Consider the following 20,736-nt stretch of genomic DNA (forward strand, 5'->3'; position numbering starts at 1 on the left):
GGGACAAGAGAACTAAGGCCATTGTTTGGATCACACAAATCGGCTGTGACCCCCTACAAAGCAGGCTGAGCCGCAGTGCTGTAAGCAGCGTCACGTGTGAAGCCTGATTTGAACCGTGGCACGGCCACCCGGAGGGAGAGCCGGCAAAATGGCAAGGGCCACGGGGATACAGCGATGAAAGGGGGGCTGGCACTTTTCCAATTATGTGCTGTTGTAGGATTAATATTTTAACACACATTTTCCTTGCCAGCCTAGGACCGTTCATACTTTCATGACTCTTGGGTTTTTTATCTTTCATATGTATCGTTTTTTTCAGAATTGTTCTTCTCGAGGAACTGTATCTTGATCTGTGTGGTAGGAAAAGAGGCCCAGCTGACTGAGAAGGAGTCAGGATCTGGGTCTGGATCAGGCTGTCCCCGAGCCCAGAGCTTATCGGGCTGTGGGGATTTTCCATTCACTAGTTCATGCCTCCACTCCATATGCGAGTCAACACAATGCTTAGTCAATCAATAGCAAACACACAAACAAGTAACAAGACACTGCCAGTGCTAAAACATAAAAGGGACTCTATGTAGGCCAGAAAGAGGCCAACTATACAGAGCAACCAGGCTACTTCTTCAGCATAAACAATGGCAGAAATGCTCTTACATATCCTACTAACAAGCAAGATAATTAAAAAGAATCATTTTCACAGACATCCACCATCTACATATAGCTGAATAATTTAACATGTTGATCCATAAATATACCTCATGAATAAATAGTGCTGCACCAGTTTACTGCCAGCACCTCTTAATGACATACCAATACTGGGTTTCTCTGACCACTGATGGCCATGTCCCCACAAACCAGCTGGTCCTCCCTGTGAAGCTCTTGGCCCACATGACATATTCTTGGACGAAGCACCCGAATCTTGACCAAGCAGCCCTGAGGCGCCCCTTGACCTCCATGCTTCTTTAGTCTGTCCTGCCAAATAAACCAAACTCCCAACAACTAGGACATGGCAACAGACGCAACAACACCCGAGCTTCATTTAGGCGTATAGAGGACACAGTGGCTAACATGGAAGTGTGTTGTTTTGATTTTGCTACTCTGTCAAAAAGATCGCAGGCAGCAAAAGAGCAGGCACAGCAACAGCTAGCCGCAGAGCGCCGAGGGCAACAATTGTTTCTTGGTAACAACACTATTTATTTCTGACAGCTAGCCTATAAACACTTCACTCTGCAGGTGGAAAACAACACATTAACCTGCCACTCCAACCACACCTGTGAGTGCCTCACAGCTACTACAGTCGGATTATTTACAGCTGCATGAATTCCCTTTGTACCGGCAATCACACCTCAGTTTAACCATGTTTTTATACAAAATGACAGCATGAATGCTCTTTATTATAAGCATCTCTGGCTTTCGCCCTGGTGGCACACTGTGTCGCCTCTCTGCTCTCTGCGCTTGATGGTCTCTGGCTCTCTCTCCTACCCCTTTCCTTCCAAGATATCAACACCACATTTTCATTCCTTCGTGGGGGGGCTTTTGGGGTGGCTGGCAGGGCGACAAGCAAAGCAGGAAGGTCTAAATCCAGCTCTCCAAAGCACAACAAACTGAGCCTTCTCCAAACACAGCCGCACTACTGCTCCTCAGGGCACAGAAACCACTAAGCAAACAGTTCTATCAGCAAAGAAAATTACAATATTCATTCAGGACAACACAACCAGATATCACAACCAAATAAATAGATTGAGCCTATACAGGTATTGGATATGAAATATCCACACAAAGGAAATCCGTGGTGGAATTCCAAGAAGTTATGTAATCTATCCAGTGCACACCTATTTCCTTAAGTTAGTGCATAAAAGGGGAAATAAAGGTACAAACATCACACACAGTCAAACTCTTTTTGTCTCTTGTTCTCCAGTTTTCTATCACAAACACACACAGATGAAAGAAGAAAAATAGATCTATTGCCGACTGAATAAGGTTCTTACGTAGCGACTATTTCTCAGATTGAAAAGACTCATTATTTGATTCTTTCACCACTTATTTCCTCGCAGTGGGCCGAGGATTAACTTAAAACTATTAGTATTGTGCAAGTTTTTCTTGTAAAGACCCGAGAGATGGCAATGCTGCTGCCCCTAAGAATGACTTAATATCTGAAAGGCATTTAGTCTGTTTTGGCTTAGAGAGTTCTTACCCGGAAAGCTAGACACTAGCTTTATTCTTCAGAAATTAGGCGCCGAGCACCTCTCCAGACAGTCGTTGTCATTTGTTACGTACGGAATTAGAAGACTAATTCAAAGGAGAGACGACTAATCATCGCGTAGAAAAACAGCTATGCAAATGACAGGAAAGGCCCAAGGGGGTCGGAAAAGGAGGATGAGAGTTATTGTCGCTGTTCAAGCCAAGAAACCCAGAGGAGACCGAAGTTGAACAAGCTGTGTATTCAATAATGCAATCTTGCATACGGGATGTAGTCATTTATTACCTCTACTGATAAGACACAAGGTAGTTTGCCGTACAGACAGAGCAGCCACAAGGCATAGCCATGTGTTCAGCATCTGTGAGTCTTTAGCTTCAAGTTGCCGGTTAAGGGGCTTCAATTAACATATTGTTATCGTTTATGTCCCCCAATCTACCAAATCATAAACCCTGCTCCGTCTCTCTACTGGTCTCAGCTTTGCTCCCTTTCCCCCCCTTTCCCCCCACCCCCACTAGGGCTCCTCTGTCCTGACCCACCCCCTTCTGAGAGAGCCCTGCTGAGATTACATAATGGTCTTTTTAAAATTTAAAACCCCTGACACGCTTTTCTTGGCTGAACACAGGCCGGCTCTCTTGTCCTGCTTCAAGGGGCCAGCTTTGCCCTCTTTACTGCCCCAGCCTCAAGTCCTCGTCTAAAAATGGCCAACTGGTGGCCTGTGGATCACATCCGCCTCACCGCACCCTTAAATAAAACATGTATATATCATTTCTGCAGTTTCTCTATATGTCTTTACTGTTACTGTTGCACACACTCTGTCTGTAATGAATTGGGACCCTTGCACGGGTTTGGCACTGGTAGAAAATCCTTGCTCAAATGAAGAATAACTTTGTTTACATTTACTCCTATCCTTTGTTAAAGGAAGTCATAGGTTTTGAAATTTGAAATTTAGGGGGGAAATCGTGAACCAAGAGAGAATTATCCCTTTCCGTTGCACTTCACGACAGCTCCTTAGAACGTTTGAACATCTTTCAGGTCAATGTTTGAAACCTTATTGTTTCATTTCAGTCTAACTGTTCTCATTAGCATTGTTTCCAGGCACAAAAACTGTTTACTACCTGCCAAGCAAAACACAGGGCACAACTAGCTAATTTTGCTAGCTAACTAGTCCATAGAGGAGCAGCTGAGACAAATGCTTCCATCAGGAGTTGATGGAGCCCTAAACAGAGCTAAAAAGAGAGTCAATATTAGTGTTACTTTTGCCAGTTGAAATATTAATTGATCTAGAGCACATCCCTGCTTTAGCTCACATTACATCAGAACACATAACATACTGCAATGGTATCATATTTAGTGCAAAAACATTTTCTACTAAAATTGATGGCATTTCATGGTATTGCAGACACATTAACTCATGAAGTATGAGCTGATTTAGGAGTGGGGTACACTCTTCTGTTAATGTGTGATGTAATGCTTTCATGAATCCGATTCTTTTAGAAGAAAGGTGCTGCAAGGCAACACTTCTACAACAACTCTTTCCTGTTGAGCAAAGGTTGTTTTTCCTCGTCATGTTGATGGCTATCTGGACTGGGTGGTGGCTGCTTTTATGAGACAGTAACAGGATCAAACAGATTACTTCTTCCATATTGGAACGGTATAAACACAGGCTTTGAGTCAACTGTTTGGTAAATGATGCCACTGAACAAATAAACAGCAGACAATAAATCCCTGTTAGATAGAACAGGGATTTATTGCTGAACTGCTGTGGATCAAACTTGTGAGCAAGTATACAAAATAATATAAAAACTCCTTTTCAAGACCGTCTTTAATGTCTTTTGATATAAGTCAGTGAAAAGCACATTATATCACAGAATTTTGGGTTTTCCACTCTGAAAGTGGCTGTTACAAAAGGGCCTCAATCTCCTAAAGAGATAATTGCAGCCTAGGTGGGAACCGTCTGTAAAACTGCCCTTATTACAGGCCAGGTGCAGGGGACATCATTTCAGTGTTACACACTTCCTGTGTTTCCAGGGCACACTCACTACATGTGGGAATATGAGGGACACCAATAAAGTCTACAGCCTGAGGAGATGGCAGCTCCACCAGAGCCTCCACCCTACCTGAGGGTGCTCCAGACAGATAATCTTCACCTTTATCTCCCGTGTTTCAATTGTTCATTGATTAGGAATGCAGATTTAAGCGCTATAGAAAAGGTCATATGCCCAGACAACCATTTTGTTTTTGTTTTTACTCTTTCAGTATCCCTCTATGCCAGTCTGACCCAGCACCCCGGGGTACAAAGAACAGCATTGTGGGGGTTACACAGCAGGGCAAAGCAGCTGCACTGGACAGTGACTGACTTCACTGGCAATAGCCAACACACTAACAAAGCCCCGTCCACATGAGTGAATAAATAAACCTCTCTCATGCATCTTTTCAACCAGAAGCAACTGCAAAAGCACCTTCACAAAGAGCACATTTATCACAACAATAAAACTACCAATGCTACTCAGTGTATGGGTGGTGTACATACAGTTTGGGATACATGCTCATAAAACATATGACAATATGGTATTTAAATCCATTTTCCTTTTCAATCCTTGTGACAACTTCTCCAGCTCAGAAAAGTAGATACTCCTTTATTTTTCTGTATACTATATACATTTGATGAGTTACAAAAATGCTAATCAACTAGCCATTTTTAAGTGAGCTGATATTCCTTCAGTGCTCCACAGCTTCAACACCCAACATCTGCTCTGCACCAAATATCATATTTTAAAGCATTGTTTTCCAAATTAGTTTAGATTTTTGATAACTGACAGCAGAGATCCTCAGGAAACATGGGCGAGAGAGGGTAGACATGTTACAAAAGTCGAGTTGAACGATAGAGAGGTAAATGTTTAATTCTTTAAAAAACTGTTTAACAAGAGTAAATAGTGTGTTTGTTGGGGACTCTTTCAATTGCAGGATGGTGTAGGAGAGAAACTACAGCGCCCATGTTCCTCGTAATGAAGAAATATGTCACAACAACAGAGAACTATGGCTACTTGGGCAAAACTTGCTAATAGGATCAATTTATTGATAATTTCTGGTCTTTTCAAGAGGTTTCTTGAAAAAGAAAACTATCAACAGACATATCCTTTCATTTCAATCAAATAAAAAGAAAGCCACAATTCCAATGAATAGTCCTGTGATGGACTATTTAACCTTCAGTTTTTTTCAGAAGCAGATAAAAGTTTTTGTAATGTACTTTTACTTGTACATTACAAGTAAAAGACTCAGTCTTGGGTTTTCCACCGTGACGCTGTGAAAAGTCATGTCCCTCTGTAGCTTAGGTCCTATAACTGTTGTTTTTGAGAGAGTTTGGCATAAGCTAGAGGGAGTAGCAAGAGACAGAAGATGGAGTCACTGTTGTTTCTGTCCCAGATAGAGACACAGAAGAAAGCTGGCCCACAGATGAGAAGGGGGAGAAGGAGCAGGTTGTGAAAAACAGCAGGTTTCTCCATTGCTCTGGGCGAGTCTCTAATGACTTCCAGACCTACTCTCATACAGTCTCTGCGTCTAGACTGCAGCAACAGCACCCTGGCCTCACTCACTGTCTTCTAGCCAAACAACCCCCCAACACACACACACACACACACACACACACACACACACACACACACACACACACACACACACACACACACACACACACACACACACACACAGTACTGTCCCCATTACCCACTCGAAGCCCTCTGAAAACTACAGGCGTTTCAGTCGGAGTGGCTGACCAAAAAGACACTGCTGCTTTCATCCCCTCCCCAGGGATTCAGCCTCTAAGCATCTCCACTCTAATGAAGACTTTGAAATGACAGCTTTTTCCCCCTATTTTGTAAGTACTACATTCAGTTTGTCTCATGACTGCATCCTCTGTGGCCCTGAATGCAAAAGGAAATTACATCTATCATAAAAGACAAACTTTGTAAATCTCCTAATTGGGCATGACAGGACTGTTTAAAGGCATTATGACCTCTCTCACTCGCTGATAAAACACCCCATTGTTTTTTCCAGTCTGGCTGTGGTTAGCCAAATAAATCTAATAGGCCAACAAGCTCAGTCTGAAGACTGCATTTATTTAAAACGTGTGAGGAGGGATCAAATGGTACAGTGAAATAGCAGCATACCTAAAAAATTTCCTTCAAAAGCCAGAATAGCTGGGTTTTGATCTATTTCTGGGGCTGTTTTACATAAGGACTGCACCTGTTGAATAGTATTTAAGTCAAATAAATCTACACAATCAAAAGAACATCTTCACTGATATGCTAAAGAAGGTACATATCAGTGAAGATGGTTTTTTTTTTAAGATAAATAAAATGAAAGGTTCGGCTAACACCTCATTTTACTTTATTTATATCAGAAAAGATAAGCAATGAGAGGTTTAATTCCTAAAACTTACACACAATTCATAGACCTGAATGAGCTGCATGAAAAATAAGACTCCAAAACCCACTTGACTAGGGGGTGCTTAAATTATATAATACATTTATAGATCTGCATACAGTAAGCTGAAAAGCATTTCCTCTCTAGGCTGCAATTATCTTCCCTAAATGGTTCAAATGTCAGCCAAAGTTCATTCCGCTGTGAAAGTCAGATGCAACAGGATCATACACACAAGAGGGTAACCTAAAGTGTCAATACAATACAATACACACACATATATATATATATATATATATATATATATACATACATACATAGAGAGAGAGAGAGAGAGAGAGAGAGAGAGAGAGAGAGAGAGAGAGAGAGAGAGAGAGTACTGTCTTTATAAGACTTACAAACATCAGGCTCCTCGTCAGAGCCATCTGGGCAGTCCTTCTCCCGATCACAGCGCCAGCCCTTAGAGATGCAAGTCACCCCGTCTTTACACACAAACTGCTTTGGGCTGCAGGTCTTTGGAGCTGAAAAGACACAAAGAAAAAAGTGAATTGATTAAAAGATTTCTGAAAAAAAAAGCTTATTTTGTGACGGTGGTTCCATTATTTTCCTGAGGTCTCATTAGCAACCGGGATTTGCTGGACTCAGAGTCAATAGTGGCCCTCACTGGCCCTCATTATGTCCTGGAAAGTAGCTACTCGATGGGGGGGTTAGAAAACGGATACTCAAAAACCCAAACAAACACACTCATGCAGGCTTTGCATAAACTTGCTGCACCTAAATATCCAGGTCAGCATTCCCAGACCACTAGCAGTGATGCAACATGTCTGGAGGATATCAAAGGACATCTTGTTCTGTGAGTTGCCCCCCTATCATCAATTTCCCCTCCACTCTCCAACCTTTCAAAGAGAGGGGAAAAACAGCTCCCCACAGCCAAATGGGGGAGCGTATTCAAACCAACACTAACTCAAGTCCTCTTAGAATAACATATAAACACTCTGACAACACACACACACAGACAAGAAACAAAGCTGAGTCACCCAGGAGCATTCAGGGGAAGCTCTGAGTGGAGGTTGATACAGCAACTTACTGCTGAGTCGGAAATACATGGCAAAAATTAAAGACAGTTGTGTACTTAAGTATTTTAGTCTGTTACTGAAATAATTTATAAAGGTAAGAAAAAGAAATGCCCATCATGTAAACAATACATTATATTGTGCACTCAGTCTTTGGGATTCTCCAAACTCTAATTGAAAGAGCTGTCCTCCGATTAATGGATTGGCTACTTAAGACTGTGCTTTTCATATTGTTCTTTTATTATTTTATTTCGATGACTCCCCTCTGTTATTTTGCACTAAATTATTCAAATGTTTAATGAACTAGTATTTATACTACTCCAATATTTATATTTTAAAAAAGTGGAAAAAAAGGTAAAACAGATACCTTACTATTTGATATACGGCCATATGTCACAGTAACTGTGACAGTAACTCTACGTTAACAGTATTAAAAACAAAGAATTACATTAGTTTTTATTTATGAGGACACAAGATCTTGTCATATTGTGGGTGTATAGCAATAGATCTAAAGCATCAACCGAATACAAAACAAACCTAATGAAGTATTTGTCCTTGAGTGTTACTTTCATAAAACATTCTTCCAAAACTATTAATTCAGTAAAACAAAACTCACATTTCACCGGCTGACATTTAAAAGAGAGCAACGGGCGATCCCAAACTGCACTGTAATTAGAATTCACTCATGGTTATTTCAGTGTTTAAATATTCATCACCAGGCTGTGATTGAACTGATTTTTGTAGCATACGAGCTCATGTTTCTCTCCGTGCCTCTCTGAAAATCTTTTTATAAGCACTCCCAATATCAGGTGTGGTGTCTGGACAACCGTCGACAATATAAAACATAGACTCTCTGGATTATTTAGGCATATAGCCTAATGAATAGGACAGGGGGAAACATGGGATTGATAGGGGTGGATGATGGGATCAGGCAGGATAAACAGGATGACTGTATTTACATTTAATGCTAGTCTCCGACTCCAGCGGCGAAGGGAATCTTGAAATGGAGCTCAACCTAAATACCGTGAATTCGGGCGGCTGTGGCGTAGTGGAGAGCAAGGTAGTTCTCCATTCAGAGGGTCGGTGGTTCGATACCCGGCTTCGGCAGTCGATGTGTCCTTGGGCAAGACACTTAACCCCAAGTTGCTCCTGAAGGCCATCGGTGTGGACTGATGATGAATGTTAGTTAGAGTCTGATGGTGGCACCTTGATGGTAGCCTGTCATCAGTGTGTGAATGGGTGAATGATATGTAACATACTACTGACTGTAAGTCGCTTTGGAGAAAAGCGTCTGCTAAATGACTCTAATGTAATGTAAATGTAATGTAACCTGACATATCGCTGCACACATTCACACACACTCCCTACTTATCCTCCTCTGTGTACCGCTGTGATCGGTGTGTGTATGGGAGAGAGAGTGTGTGTGTGTGTCTAGAGGGGCATCTTTTTCTCTCTCAGAAGTCATAAGGATGAATTATTCATAAAATGCAACCAGGCTTGTGTTAAAGTGATTCCTATTTGCTCCTCATCCTTCTTCTTTTGTGCATGTTTATTTGTTTGTTATTTAGAGGTGTCACTACTAGCCACACCAGGCAGCTTTTTGCAGTGCATCTGTCTATTTTTAGACATGCTTTAACTCGACATGCTGTTAACTCACGTTCCAGTAATGGCTGTGGGATCAGCTGCTGCTGATAGAAACATGGAAAGGGCCATAGGAAGTAGGTCAGGAGGTTAGCTAGCTGAGGGTGAAGGCAGGCAACCATGAGGGTAACCTCCAGCTCAGCTAGCTGTGATGGTTAGAGAGAAGCAAAGGGAGTGTAGACAAAGGCAAAGTTCAGAGCCGCCATCTAAGACAGCTTCCGGTCATCCAATCACTACACTACTTCTTATCATGCACAGTAGACATAGTTGCATGTATGCTGAATATTGTTTTATATAATTTAGGCAGAGGTAATAAAAATCTCTTTTGGGCCATTTTTCTTGGCGCTGAGATTCCAGACAGGACTGGTAGTCGAGGTGGCAGATAGTTGCATCTCACTTATTGTATTTATTAATATTCTGTTAGAAGATTTATTAATCATCTTTAAGATGAGAAACGTTTGGGGCGTCACACGTGACTAACAGGAAATACACAGATTTTTATTCAGACCTTAAGTAAAGCATGTAGTCATAAATAATTAAAATAAAAAAACATAAGCAATGAGTAAATATATTCTTGCACACCAACGGTAACTACTGCAAAGAGTCACTTTCTTTCTTGTTTTCTCTTTAGGATAACCTCGTATAGCACCACGTTTGTTTCAAACATCTTGAGCAGATAAGTTTACCATATGGATGTTATTGCTTTGGGTTGGTGGACATATTTTTGTACTTTTGTATTAAGATAATTTGGCAACATTGTTCTTGAAACTTTCATGCCAATAAAGCCCCTTTGAATTTGAATTTGGTAAACAGGATAACTGTTTTTGCATGTCAAGCAGTACACAATCAATACATCTCTGGTCACAGATGTTGATAACAAATGTATTGTCACTAAAAATAAAATCTGTGCTTGTCACAATTTATTTAATTAATTTACGATTTATCTGGTTAAAAAGATCCAAATAACTTGTCTGTCTCGCTGGTTTTGTGAACTGTGTGCATAATACAACAGGTCTCAACAGGTTTGTCTTTTGTTTTAAAAGGAAATGATGCAGGAAGGAAGCGGATACTAAAAAATAGTAAACCGATGGATATTACACAGGATGACATAAGAGAACAAGCTGGGTGAACTCAGCTAAGAGAGCAAATGGAGAGGCGGGGGGGCAGGGCCCTCACAGCTGGGGGAAGGCCTGAAGATCTGAGAACAGACTGAGCAGGGCTGGGATCCTGAGATGGGATGGAGGAATGTCACACATGCTATCAATGAGCTGCCTGTGTGTTTACCAAAGTGGTGGCAGAGTGAAAATGCTTTGGGTCATCGCCATTTGGGCCAGATTACAAATCCACTGCCCTCTGCCCCCCGCCGCTGTCTGATGGTCCTCCAAGATGAGCTCAGTCTGGTTGGAAGAGTCCTCTTTTAAGGCAAACACAAGCCTCCCCCCCCTCCAGACACAGCCCCATTTCCTCTGACACCCACAGTAGGGCTATAAATGAGTTGGAGGCCTGCCCTTCCAGAGATCAACCAAGACACTACAAAGCTCCAGCAGACACTGAGACTAGGGCCTCATCACGCAGCACTCAACAGCGGTTGAGGTGAAGGCGGACTTAAAGTGCTGTCAACATTGGTGCTGAAAGGGAGCTTGAGCAGTATGGAATCCGCACCTTCAACTGGACAGTCACTATTCAAGTGCCTTTGAGCAAAACAATCTGCACCAGCTCCATTGTGGCTGTTACGTAACTTTCCCGGTGCTCACAGTAGAGGCAGAGCACAAACTAGACTGTCAGAGAACAGTTAAGTGTCTGCGAACCTTCATACCCTGGTTGTCAATTAGTCCCAGTATAACAAGACAAAGAATGTCCAGCCGTTCTAGCAGCTCTCTGAGACTGAACTTAGGTACAAAGGGGCTTAATGCAAACATCATGTTCAGCATTTAAGTTAAGCGTATTAGCATGTTGACATTTGCTCATTAGGACTAAACACAAAGTAAAGCAGTAAAATATTAACCTGATGATGGAACTAGATGTAAAGTCAACTACAATCCACTTAATCCATCCTAAGGGGAACATGAATGTCTGTACAACATTTATATGGTTATCCATCCAATAGTTGATGAGACATTTCACCTAAAGCCACTAGAGGAGAAGTCAGAGAATCATTAAGGATGTATCCACTGGAAACCATGAATGTATGCACCAAAGTGGTGGATGAACCAACATGCAGACACTGCCATTCATTGAGTCATGGTGCTAGCACGGCTGAAATGGCTGATCTAATACTCTTATGCAGAATACTGTGCAATGGATGAATGGATGTCTTTAGTTTAGATTGTCCTCAGTTTAGATTATCTTCAGTTAGGATCTGTAACTAAAGCCTCATTTCATAACCCTGGAATCTCCAGTACCTGGCTCAGGGTTTCCCCTGTGCTTTTGTGAACTTAAGTCACTCACATGCTCACCTTGTATAAGTCAATTTAACTGTTAGAGACTGACAGGTGGAGAAAATACAAAGCAGACATGGAATTTTGCATTAAGTTAAAGCTTTTAAATGACAGCAGCTGCTTTCCTTTATTACACACAGACAGAAAAAAAACCTTCCTCAGGATACATCTGCTCAGATGTGAGGAGGCAAACCTTTGTAACCGGCACTGATTCATCCAAAACTATTGAGAATAATAAAGATGGCAGGCCAAGCAAAAGCACCAGGTGGGTGTTTTTGGTGAAGTAAGTGCATTGTGAAGTTTTTCATGACGCTTTCAGGGACTGTTGCAATGTGCAAAGCGTGTAGTTTAGTCTACTGAAGATAGCGTGTACTCGCACTAATAAAACACTTTTTCTCAAGGGGAAAAGGTGATCCTACTCTCCCAAAGACTCTTCACCGTGAGACATGATAGAGCTTCATTATCTTTTCAAATATTTAGGAAAGGGAGGTTTATGTAAGGGGAAGGATAAACAAGCTGAATTGTGTGTAATCAATCTCGAGATTGTCGTCCACTCGGCAAAATGTTTAAACGCAATTCATCTGTTCAGAGTGCCACAGACTGGAATACCACTGCAACTCGGCCAGTTCAACATCGATTTAAAGATAAATTTCAACAGAATTAAACATCGGAAATGCTGCAGGTTTAAATTAATAGTAAATGAAGAATATCAAGTGAGAAACTTTTAGAACTATTTTGTGTTCACCATCACTACAGCCCTGATGAACTTATTTTTGCCAGTTATCAGACAGTAAGCTCCATCAACAAAGCCAAAAGGGAAGACATATAGGAAAGAGAGAGGGGCGTGGGTATTATTCCGCTGACCTTTGGGGGTTCTGCTAAGGGCCAAAAACGAGTGGAGTGTCTATATTGGCCTGTTTGGCTGAGGCCTGCCACCTCGTCATCCTCCTCCACAGCCCAGGCAGGAACGCTTCAGGATTTTGTAATGCAGTAGAGTGAGAAAAAGGATGAAGAAGAGAAAAAAAGTTTTCCAATTTGTCATTTTAAAAATCTGAGAAAAAGGGGCCCAAGCTTGGCCTCTTAAATAAATCTTTCCGGCCGAGTTTTGGAGGAGCTGTAGAAGTCAGCAGTGAACAAATTAAACAAAAGTTCAGACAGAATTTCAACATGATTACCACAGAGAATGGACGACCGAGAGTATTCGTGTTTACATAGCAGTTACCATTATCATAGCAACAAAGTCAAAGTTTGGGGATGGTTCTGCCTGCTCACCCTCTGGATGAATGTTTAATTCCATCATGTTTTTATGAGATATTTTGTGTACTTCTAAAACAGTCTGTGTTTGCACGTCTATGTTAGTGTGTTGTACATGCTCTTAGAGCTGGGGAGAATAAACATCAGGAATGTGTTCATGTCTGGTGAAAGTTGCCAAGTAAAATGGGGCTCCGTCATGCAGGATAACACAGTCCTGCCTGCAACTGTTTGGATCTTGACGGTCAGAACTGAGCACAAACAAAGTCAATCTACACAAGCCTTTGTGGCAGTGAGAGGCAGAACCTATTAAGCAGAGTAATCAAATGTGAATTTAATGAAGAGCTATTTGGGTGTCTGGCTGAGATTTCACCAAGTCTCAAGCCCAGAGTGGTAATCAACCCAGCTGCTATTTGTAATAGAGGGAGTGTGGTAGCTCAGAGGGAGACCTCCTTCACTTTAACCAAATTCAGCAGCACAGTTTGGGGACAAAGCAGAAAACCACAAGGTGGATCCGCCATTATCAAGTTAGTCAGTTTAGACAAATCCCTTTGCCCCAACACTGCCAGAGCACACGCTGAACGTATAGCTGCATAGGGAGAAAAAAAATGACAATTAAGCCACTTAGTTGCACTCCCGAGGGGGAACATATTAAAGAAGATTATGTGAAATTCTTTGGTGCCTTTTCATAAGACCGGTACAAGTTTCAAGTGTGACGCAGGAGCCTGGTTGGAATGAGAAGTGCTTCTCTTGAACGTTCTCTCACATTCACTACAAATGTGCTAAAGTAGCCTGAGCACTGCTAAAGACACCTCCAGCTGACGATACGGGGTCTTCAACATGATTTTGATTACTGGAATTTTTCTTGGCAGTTGGATGCAATATGACCTTAAAATGTTTGTCACGTATTGACCACAAACAATCTCTGACCCATGCTGTGTTTTTGCTCAGGTGGAAGGCAGAAATAATGATTGTGGGTCCATGTGAAGAGATTTCTACCACTAAGTGAAGGGTGAATGCCTGCTTGAGGGATTAGTGTTACAGTTAGGCTTAGGTTAAGGTTATGGTAGGGAACTTTGTGTTTGGGATTAGAAGTTTGGTAATAAATCTGAAATACGGTTGCATGAATAGTGACCTTGATGCTGAGCGTTTGTGTCATTAAAAATGCATTGTTTGCATGTGTAACATATCTGCAAATGTCAGTTGTGGTGTCTCCTATTGTGGATGTTGAGTTTTCTTCCTAAAAGGAATTGATTTAAACATAATCTACAATAGGTGTGAGTCTGTTCTGACACACTTTTGTCCCAGAAAAGCCTGTAGCAATGGCTTAAATGAATGTGAATGAATGTATTTGTTGTATGGGCTGATGCTGAAAATAGACTGCATTTTATCTGGTGTAGGAACCAAGATTGGAAACATTTTATGGACAAAATAAAAGACGATTTCTATCTGGAGCTGGGATGGAAACACAACAGAAAAGTAATACGGCTCTCAGGATTTTTTCATGTACAATGATGATTTACAAGATCGGTTCAATCTAATGCAGCAACAATAAGCAATACATAGCCTCCATTGTGCATTTTAAAACACAAACATTCCTTTCAGACCGACGCAGTGGAGCAAGTTAAGCCCATGTATGCTGTTGGTGTGAACGGCTCAACGCAAATGGTGTAATCTGATGTTTAACCCAATAAAGTGGAATGTCTGTTGCTTTCTTTGAAACATCAAGAAAAAGTGTTTGGAATCAATATTAAAGTGCTTTTCCCATAAAACTAAGGTGAGCTACGTTTATTAAGTGAAACTGATGGCTTTCTTGGTACCTAGATTAACAACAAGTTTCACTAAAGCAGCTACAGGACAAAATACTCCTCAGTGTTTTGCACTTCAGATTTAAAATCAATCAGCAATTATATTTAAGGTGCCTATATTAACAATCATTTTACTATTTTTAGCAACTGACAAAAAACAAGATGAGTTGATTGAGTCAAAGTTGGCGCTGATCGCTTGCCAAAGCAGGCTTTGACTGTCAATCAGTCTGTCAATCTATACAGGAGTATGAATGTTGAAGAGGTAAGAAACATTTTCTTAAACGTGATCATGGACGGAAACGGAACATAGGAAAAGATATGCTGAAGTATGTTGATTGAACCGGATTGTCCCACTGACTCCAGCCAAACCAAAAAAGGAGGATTGTAAAGTCCCTGAAATGAAGAACCAATTTGCAAGTCAGCGTTAGCTAATAATGCAAACCACCCCACCAAATGTTGACTCGCTGTTCGGGCAAGAATCAACTGTGGAATGGAGGGTTAATCCAAGAGTTAAGGTGGTATAGAAATTCACAAAATTTGTTAGAAATTACAATTTGTTTAGACCAGCCCCTTAAATTTCCAAGTTCGCTCGCAAATTTTGAAACATAACCAGGTGCCATTGCAAGCAACGGTTTTCGAACAACTTTGCCATATCAACTTAAAAAGGTGATAAAATGTGGGTGTAGTATTAACAGCTGGTTTTTGCTGCCCCCAAGCAGCATAAACAAATCAGTTATTGCAGGTTGAAGACTGAAATTTGTGCCCGCGTGTCAACTTGATTGCATCAGCTCAAACCTGAATAAGGTAAATATATACTTTTTACTTATTAATGAAGCTAGACAACATTTGAACAGTCAACCCAACTGGCGTGCCCCAATTATTTTTGATTTAAACATTTTTGAACAGATGAGTATGGAAAGCTATCATCAGTGTTTCACCACACTATACCACAAAGACAGATTTAATAACTCTAAATCAAAAAAGCGTTGTGCAACCTGATGATGCAGGGGTAAACCTACTACCACAGGGATCGGCGTTCAATCCCGGGCTTGGCCATGTGCCCTCTCAAATAATTTGAGTGTTTGCAGGTAGGGAGTTGTTAACAACGCACATAATTGTCAATCTCTCCTTTTCTATTCTCATTCTCATTAGAAGTATTTTGCATTACTGTATTTTGAAGGCAGACTAGAAATAGTCTCCACAGTGGAGAAAGAAAAATGGCAAAATGACATAACCTTCGGTCATCATGCAGAATGGATTTCTGTCATTTTGTCCCCACAGAGATAATAACCACTGAGTAAGACAGATTTTCCAGCAAATACAGCCTCCACCTCAGCATTTGGTCTTAGCTAAATGAAAGACTTCTGGCAGGTAGGGCTTAGCACATCTCTGAGCCTGCGTGCATGATTTTTATCCCCTGTCTTTGCCTTCATGTATTGATAGTATCTAAAGTTGCTGGCAAATGTATTTTGAATATACACATGCTTGTTCCTGAGGTTTCGGCTCATGTTCTTTTATGGGCCCCCTCAGACCATGTTATATCTCCAATCCTAAATTAGCTCCATCTAGATAGTGTATCTCAATCAGTGGCTCACTACTCTAAAGTGGGTTAACGGGCTGTTCTGACAAGCCTGGCAACATGTACCCAGAGCACTTTAGCTTTAATACCTGTGAGCTTTAAAAGACTTCAGCAGTGTTTTTAGGCAATTATGAAAAGGTCTCTTTTATTGAAATATAATTTCTGATGAGAGATGAACAGCGTATTTTGAAAAAGAAATGATGGACTTCTTTTTTAAGTGGCAGCAGTATGTTGCTCACAGCTCACTCTCTTTCTGGTTCAACTTTAGATGAGGAGATCTATACCTATGCACATCTATAAATATCTGTCCATTCAGTGTGGAGCTGGACCCAGGAGACAGGTAGCTTAGCTTAGCATCTCTTAGGCTCACTGCTTAACATGTTATATCATTGTTTAATCTGTACAAAAACCGAAGTGTAAAAATCAAAATGTGTGGTTTTACTCTGGTTATGAGTGGGACTATTCCTTGACTTCCTGGATTCTCCTCTTGTTGCTTTAGAGGTGTTGGTAGGAGGATTTTGATACCTTCAGGCTGTTTCTGGTCTTTATGCTAAGATTAGTTTTTCTTGCAGGCTATATTTAAAACAGATCTCTTGACGAAAAAGTGAAGAAAAATACAGTATTTTTCTTTCTGTATTGCCATTTGTGTGCCAGTTATAAATCAATGGCTACAGAGAGTTTCATTGGTACTATTCAGCCACATAAACCATCGGTGTAATAATGTTACTGAACTTTACTTAGCCTCTGAGTTGTTTTCCCCCCGGTAAAAGGTGCTGACCAAAGTACTGGATTTTAAATCTGCTCAGCTATGCAGTGGTTTTCAGTGTCTCATATGAGGCATTTAAGCAGCTACCAACACTCCTTCAGTTATGCACTGATCTAAATCATGAATTTATAGCAGTGTTAAATAAACTCTTCCTCTGTTATTTGTATTAACTGTTTTTCGCTAAGGCCAACAGTGACAGGGACCTAACAAATGTGTTTTCCATATTGCCCTCAGTTGTCAGTAAACACTAAAGTGGTAACCTTTCGGCCATGTGGATGCCATTGTGTTCGCAGTATCACCCCAATAGCAGCCAAATGTTGGGCCAGTTCTAAGGCCTCCACCAAATGTTACTGCAGAGACGTCCACAGGGGGAAAGTGCCAGCAGAAGCACTACGTGGCTTGATAATTAAGAAGAAAGGAGCCTGTGCTACTAAATAAACAATTTTATCATTTTAGGCAGAAAAATAAGGAAACATGAGGAGCCAGGCATACAGATAGAAATGGATGACCTCAAATCTGTCTGAATGAAAAAAATAGAAATGTTCTGCCAAAACACCACTTAGCCTTGAAGGACAGCACTGTCCATTTCTGAGGACTAGTTATCTCGTTTTGCAGTGACGTTACAGTACATTCATGAAGAGAAACGATGCAAATCCTTTCATTAGGGCCTTTTCCACTGGGCCCCCAATTAGCAGCGCCTTCTGAACAATTTGAGACTGTTCGTGGAGGTCTCCTCTAGGAAACAAAGAGCAGTTTAGACCCAATTAAACTGAGGGTTTGTTGGTGGCCCAAGTCTTTGCTCTGGCGACAGTACAGAGACAGTGAGAGAAAATCTTTAGAGGTCTAGAAAATGGAAAAAAAGACGAGTTCCTGGCAAGTCTGAAAACAACTTTACTAGTAACATATGAGGTTCAAAGGGCCTTAAAAATTGAAGGGGCAATCATAGAGGATAAAGAAGTAATTTAGCTGTGTTTGAAGGGAAGTAACATTCAGTCTAACTTCCTACACAACAAGTGACATGTTGGCTAAGGTCTTGTGAAGTTCGCTTCAAAATGTGGGCGTTACAATTACATTAACCCAGTAAAAAATCTAAGTAATTTTGCATTCAGTCTAACTGATTAACACAAATGTAAGTGTTTTTCCTCGAGAAGCTTTGACAAGCACAGCAGCCTCTGCATCCCACTGGGTTTTCAAGTGAAGCTAAGGATTGCCGGTGTTCTCTGGTATACTGCACAAGGCTGACTCATCAAATTAAGGCATTAAAGATTGAGAGGGAGGAAAATTTAACTAAAACAATAACAGTATGTCAAGGCACCAACTGTTTGCTTTAAAGCAGTTGCTGTAGACTTAAGAGGAGGCAGAAACTGCAGGTGATTGCAGGCTATCCAAGTCTATCTTCAAGGTGGTAATTTATATGGATTTTGCTCCGTAAGAACCTCACAGCACTGGATTGCCAAGTGTAAAGAGATGACTTCAAAGGCAGAGAGAAGCCTTTATTGCTGAATGATGAATCTCACGAAATGCAGCTTGTGGTTACAGTCAGTCGTGCATGTTAAAGTCCTACTGAATCTAATAAAATGTCAAATTTAGAACCCTGATTATCTTTACAGAGACTAGTGCTCCTTGTGGGAGGCATTTTCTTGCAGTAAAAAGTCACCTAAAAATTATTCTTAGCATTAATTCACAGGTCAGACATTCCGAAGATGAATGAAAAGCATTATATCACTGCGAAAAAATAAACACACATTCCCTTTCCACCTGCAAAGCATTTAACAAATCTGTCTGCACCAAGTCCCCTTTGATAACGCCCTTTTCCTTTCTTACAAAACAGAGGAGAGCGTGAGTGGGACTGTGAGGCTTAATAGTTTCCAGAAGTTGCTCCAGTCTGTGCCGGTATGTGTTCACAGGGTCGTAGGGGGGAGCTGTTCAGAACGGCTCACTATGTGACTGCAGATCACATTATACTGTAGGCATTACCCTAACCCTAACCAGGTGATACACTGAACAACCACACGGACACACAACAATGACGCATAGCTGGAAGGACAAAACATCTGAGTTTTTGGAGGAGAACTAATTTACATATAATCCACATAGATGGGTGTATTGTTCTAATAAAGCACCATTCAGTTGAACCATTAAACAGCAGCCAGTCACCAAAAACCCACAGACCCCCTTTGACTTCCCCAGATAGATAGATGGAAACATCCCAGTGTTGTTTTGTTGAGGAATACCACAACTGGCGTCATCACATCACAGCACAGCACTCAGTGAGATCTGTTGAACGTGAAGTGACTGAAACACAAACACATTATGTACACAACAGCTTTTTTTATAAAGGACATGACACAGAGCATGTATTTGCCTCCCTGTCATTAAAGGTAATGTATCTGAGTTTTGCTGCTGCTGCTGCTTTAAAAGAAATAAAATAATGAATGCATCGATCTGTAAACAAGGGCTTCCAGCAGGTACTGGGCCTGTGCTACCAGTCCTACCAGTCCATCACTGGACCTCAGTGATGGTGTTGGTGTTGGTGTTGGTGTGTGGGAGCGCCTGCACACAGGAGGGCAGATGTGTTCTCTGCTGTGACATTGCAATATTCACATGTGGCACTTGGAGACAGAAACAAAAGAAAGCTTTAATTGTCTGCCTCGGTTTCAAGCCCTCCACGTTGCTCCCCTCAGCCCAGCAGTCCTTCCTTCAGGGTTCTCCAGGAGAACACAGTCTCCAGCAGGAGAACACAGTCTCCAGCACAGGAGAACACAGTCTCCAGGAGGAGAACACAGTCTCCAGGAGAACACAGTCTCCAGCAGGAGAACACAGGAGAACACAGTCTCCAGCAGGAGAACACAGAGAACACAGTCTCCAGCAGGAGAACACAGGAGAACACAGTCTCCAGCAGGAGAACACGGTGGAGGCTGTGGTAGTCAGCATGCACGCACTTACATGCTATAGTTAGTTTAATACGCATGTTATACAACACTGGGTATCTTTAAATCAGCTCTGCTTACCATCAATAGCCCTCGTCGGAGCGAATACTTCCAAACTGTGCAACAACCCCAAGAAGAGCAATCCTGTTACCGACGCGTTGACCGCGCTGCGCAACATTGTAGCCTCTTCAGTGAATACCAGTGAATACCAGTGAATACCAGTGAATACCAGTGAATATCAGTCAATACCAGTGAATACCAGTCAATATCAGGCATCAACCCTCCCGGGGCCGCCGGGCTGCAGGCTGCAGACACTGTCACCGTGTAGCCGTGTAACACCGTCACCGTGTCACTGTAACACTGTAGCACCGTGTGTCACCGTGTCACCGGCGGTGCTGATGCTCCTCACTGGAATCCGCTCTCTGGTTGCGCATGAAGCTGACAGAGATGCTGTCTGCCCACTCACAGATGGGTTTTTTTTTGCAGACTGTCAAGGCAAAAAAAAAAGGGCTTCCTCCAAGCCCGGGTTGCTCAGGGGCTCCTCGGATGCACGGACAGCCACAAAGGCGAGCAGGCTGAACCGAGCGGGCTGAACCGAGCAGCAGGCTGGCCCGGCGGCAGTAGATGAAGGAGAGCT

At 41.8% G+C, this 20,736-nt stretch overlaps 1 protein-coding gene across 1 annotated transcript in view; it reads right to left on the minus strand.

The window, feature by feature from the left end:
• Positions 1-20,305, minus strand: part of LOC129106012 (low-density lipoprotein receptor-related protein 1-like) — an 86,245-nt gene extending 65,940 nt beyond the window's left edge. The window contains exons 1-2 of the mRNA XM_054617308.1: positions 20,181-20,305; positions 7,012-7,134 (exon numbers count right to left, since the gene is read on the minus strand). Coding sequence (XP_054473283.1) covers positions 7,012-7,134; positions 20,181-20,277 — 220 coding nt within the window. The 5' untranslated portion in view covers positions 20,278-20,305. The remainder of the gene's footprint in view (positions 1-7,011; positions 7,135-20,180) is intronic.
• Between the last annotated feature and the right edge of the window lie 431 nt (positions 20,306-20,736).

Source organism: Anoplopoma fimbria, chromosome 17, assembly GCF_027596085.1.
Source record: "Anoplopoma fimbria isolate UVic2021 breed Golden Eagle Sablefish chromosome 17, Afim_UVic_2022, whole genome shotgun sequence".
NCBI classification, from domain to species: domain Eukaryota; kingdom Metazoa; phylum Chordata; class Actinopteri; order Perciformes; family Anoplopomatidae; genus Anoplopoma; species Anoplopoma fimbria.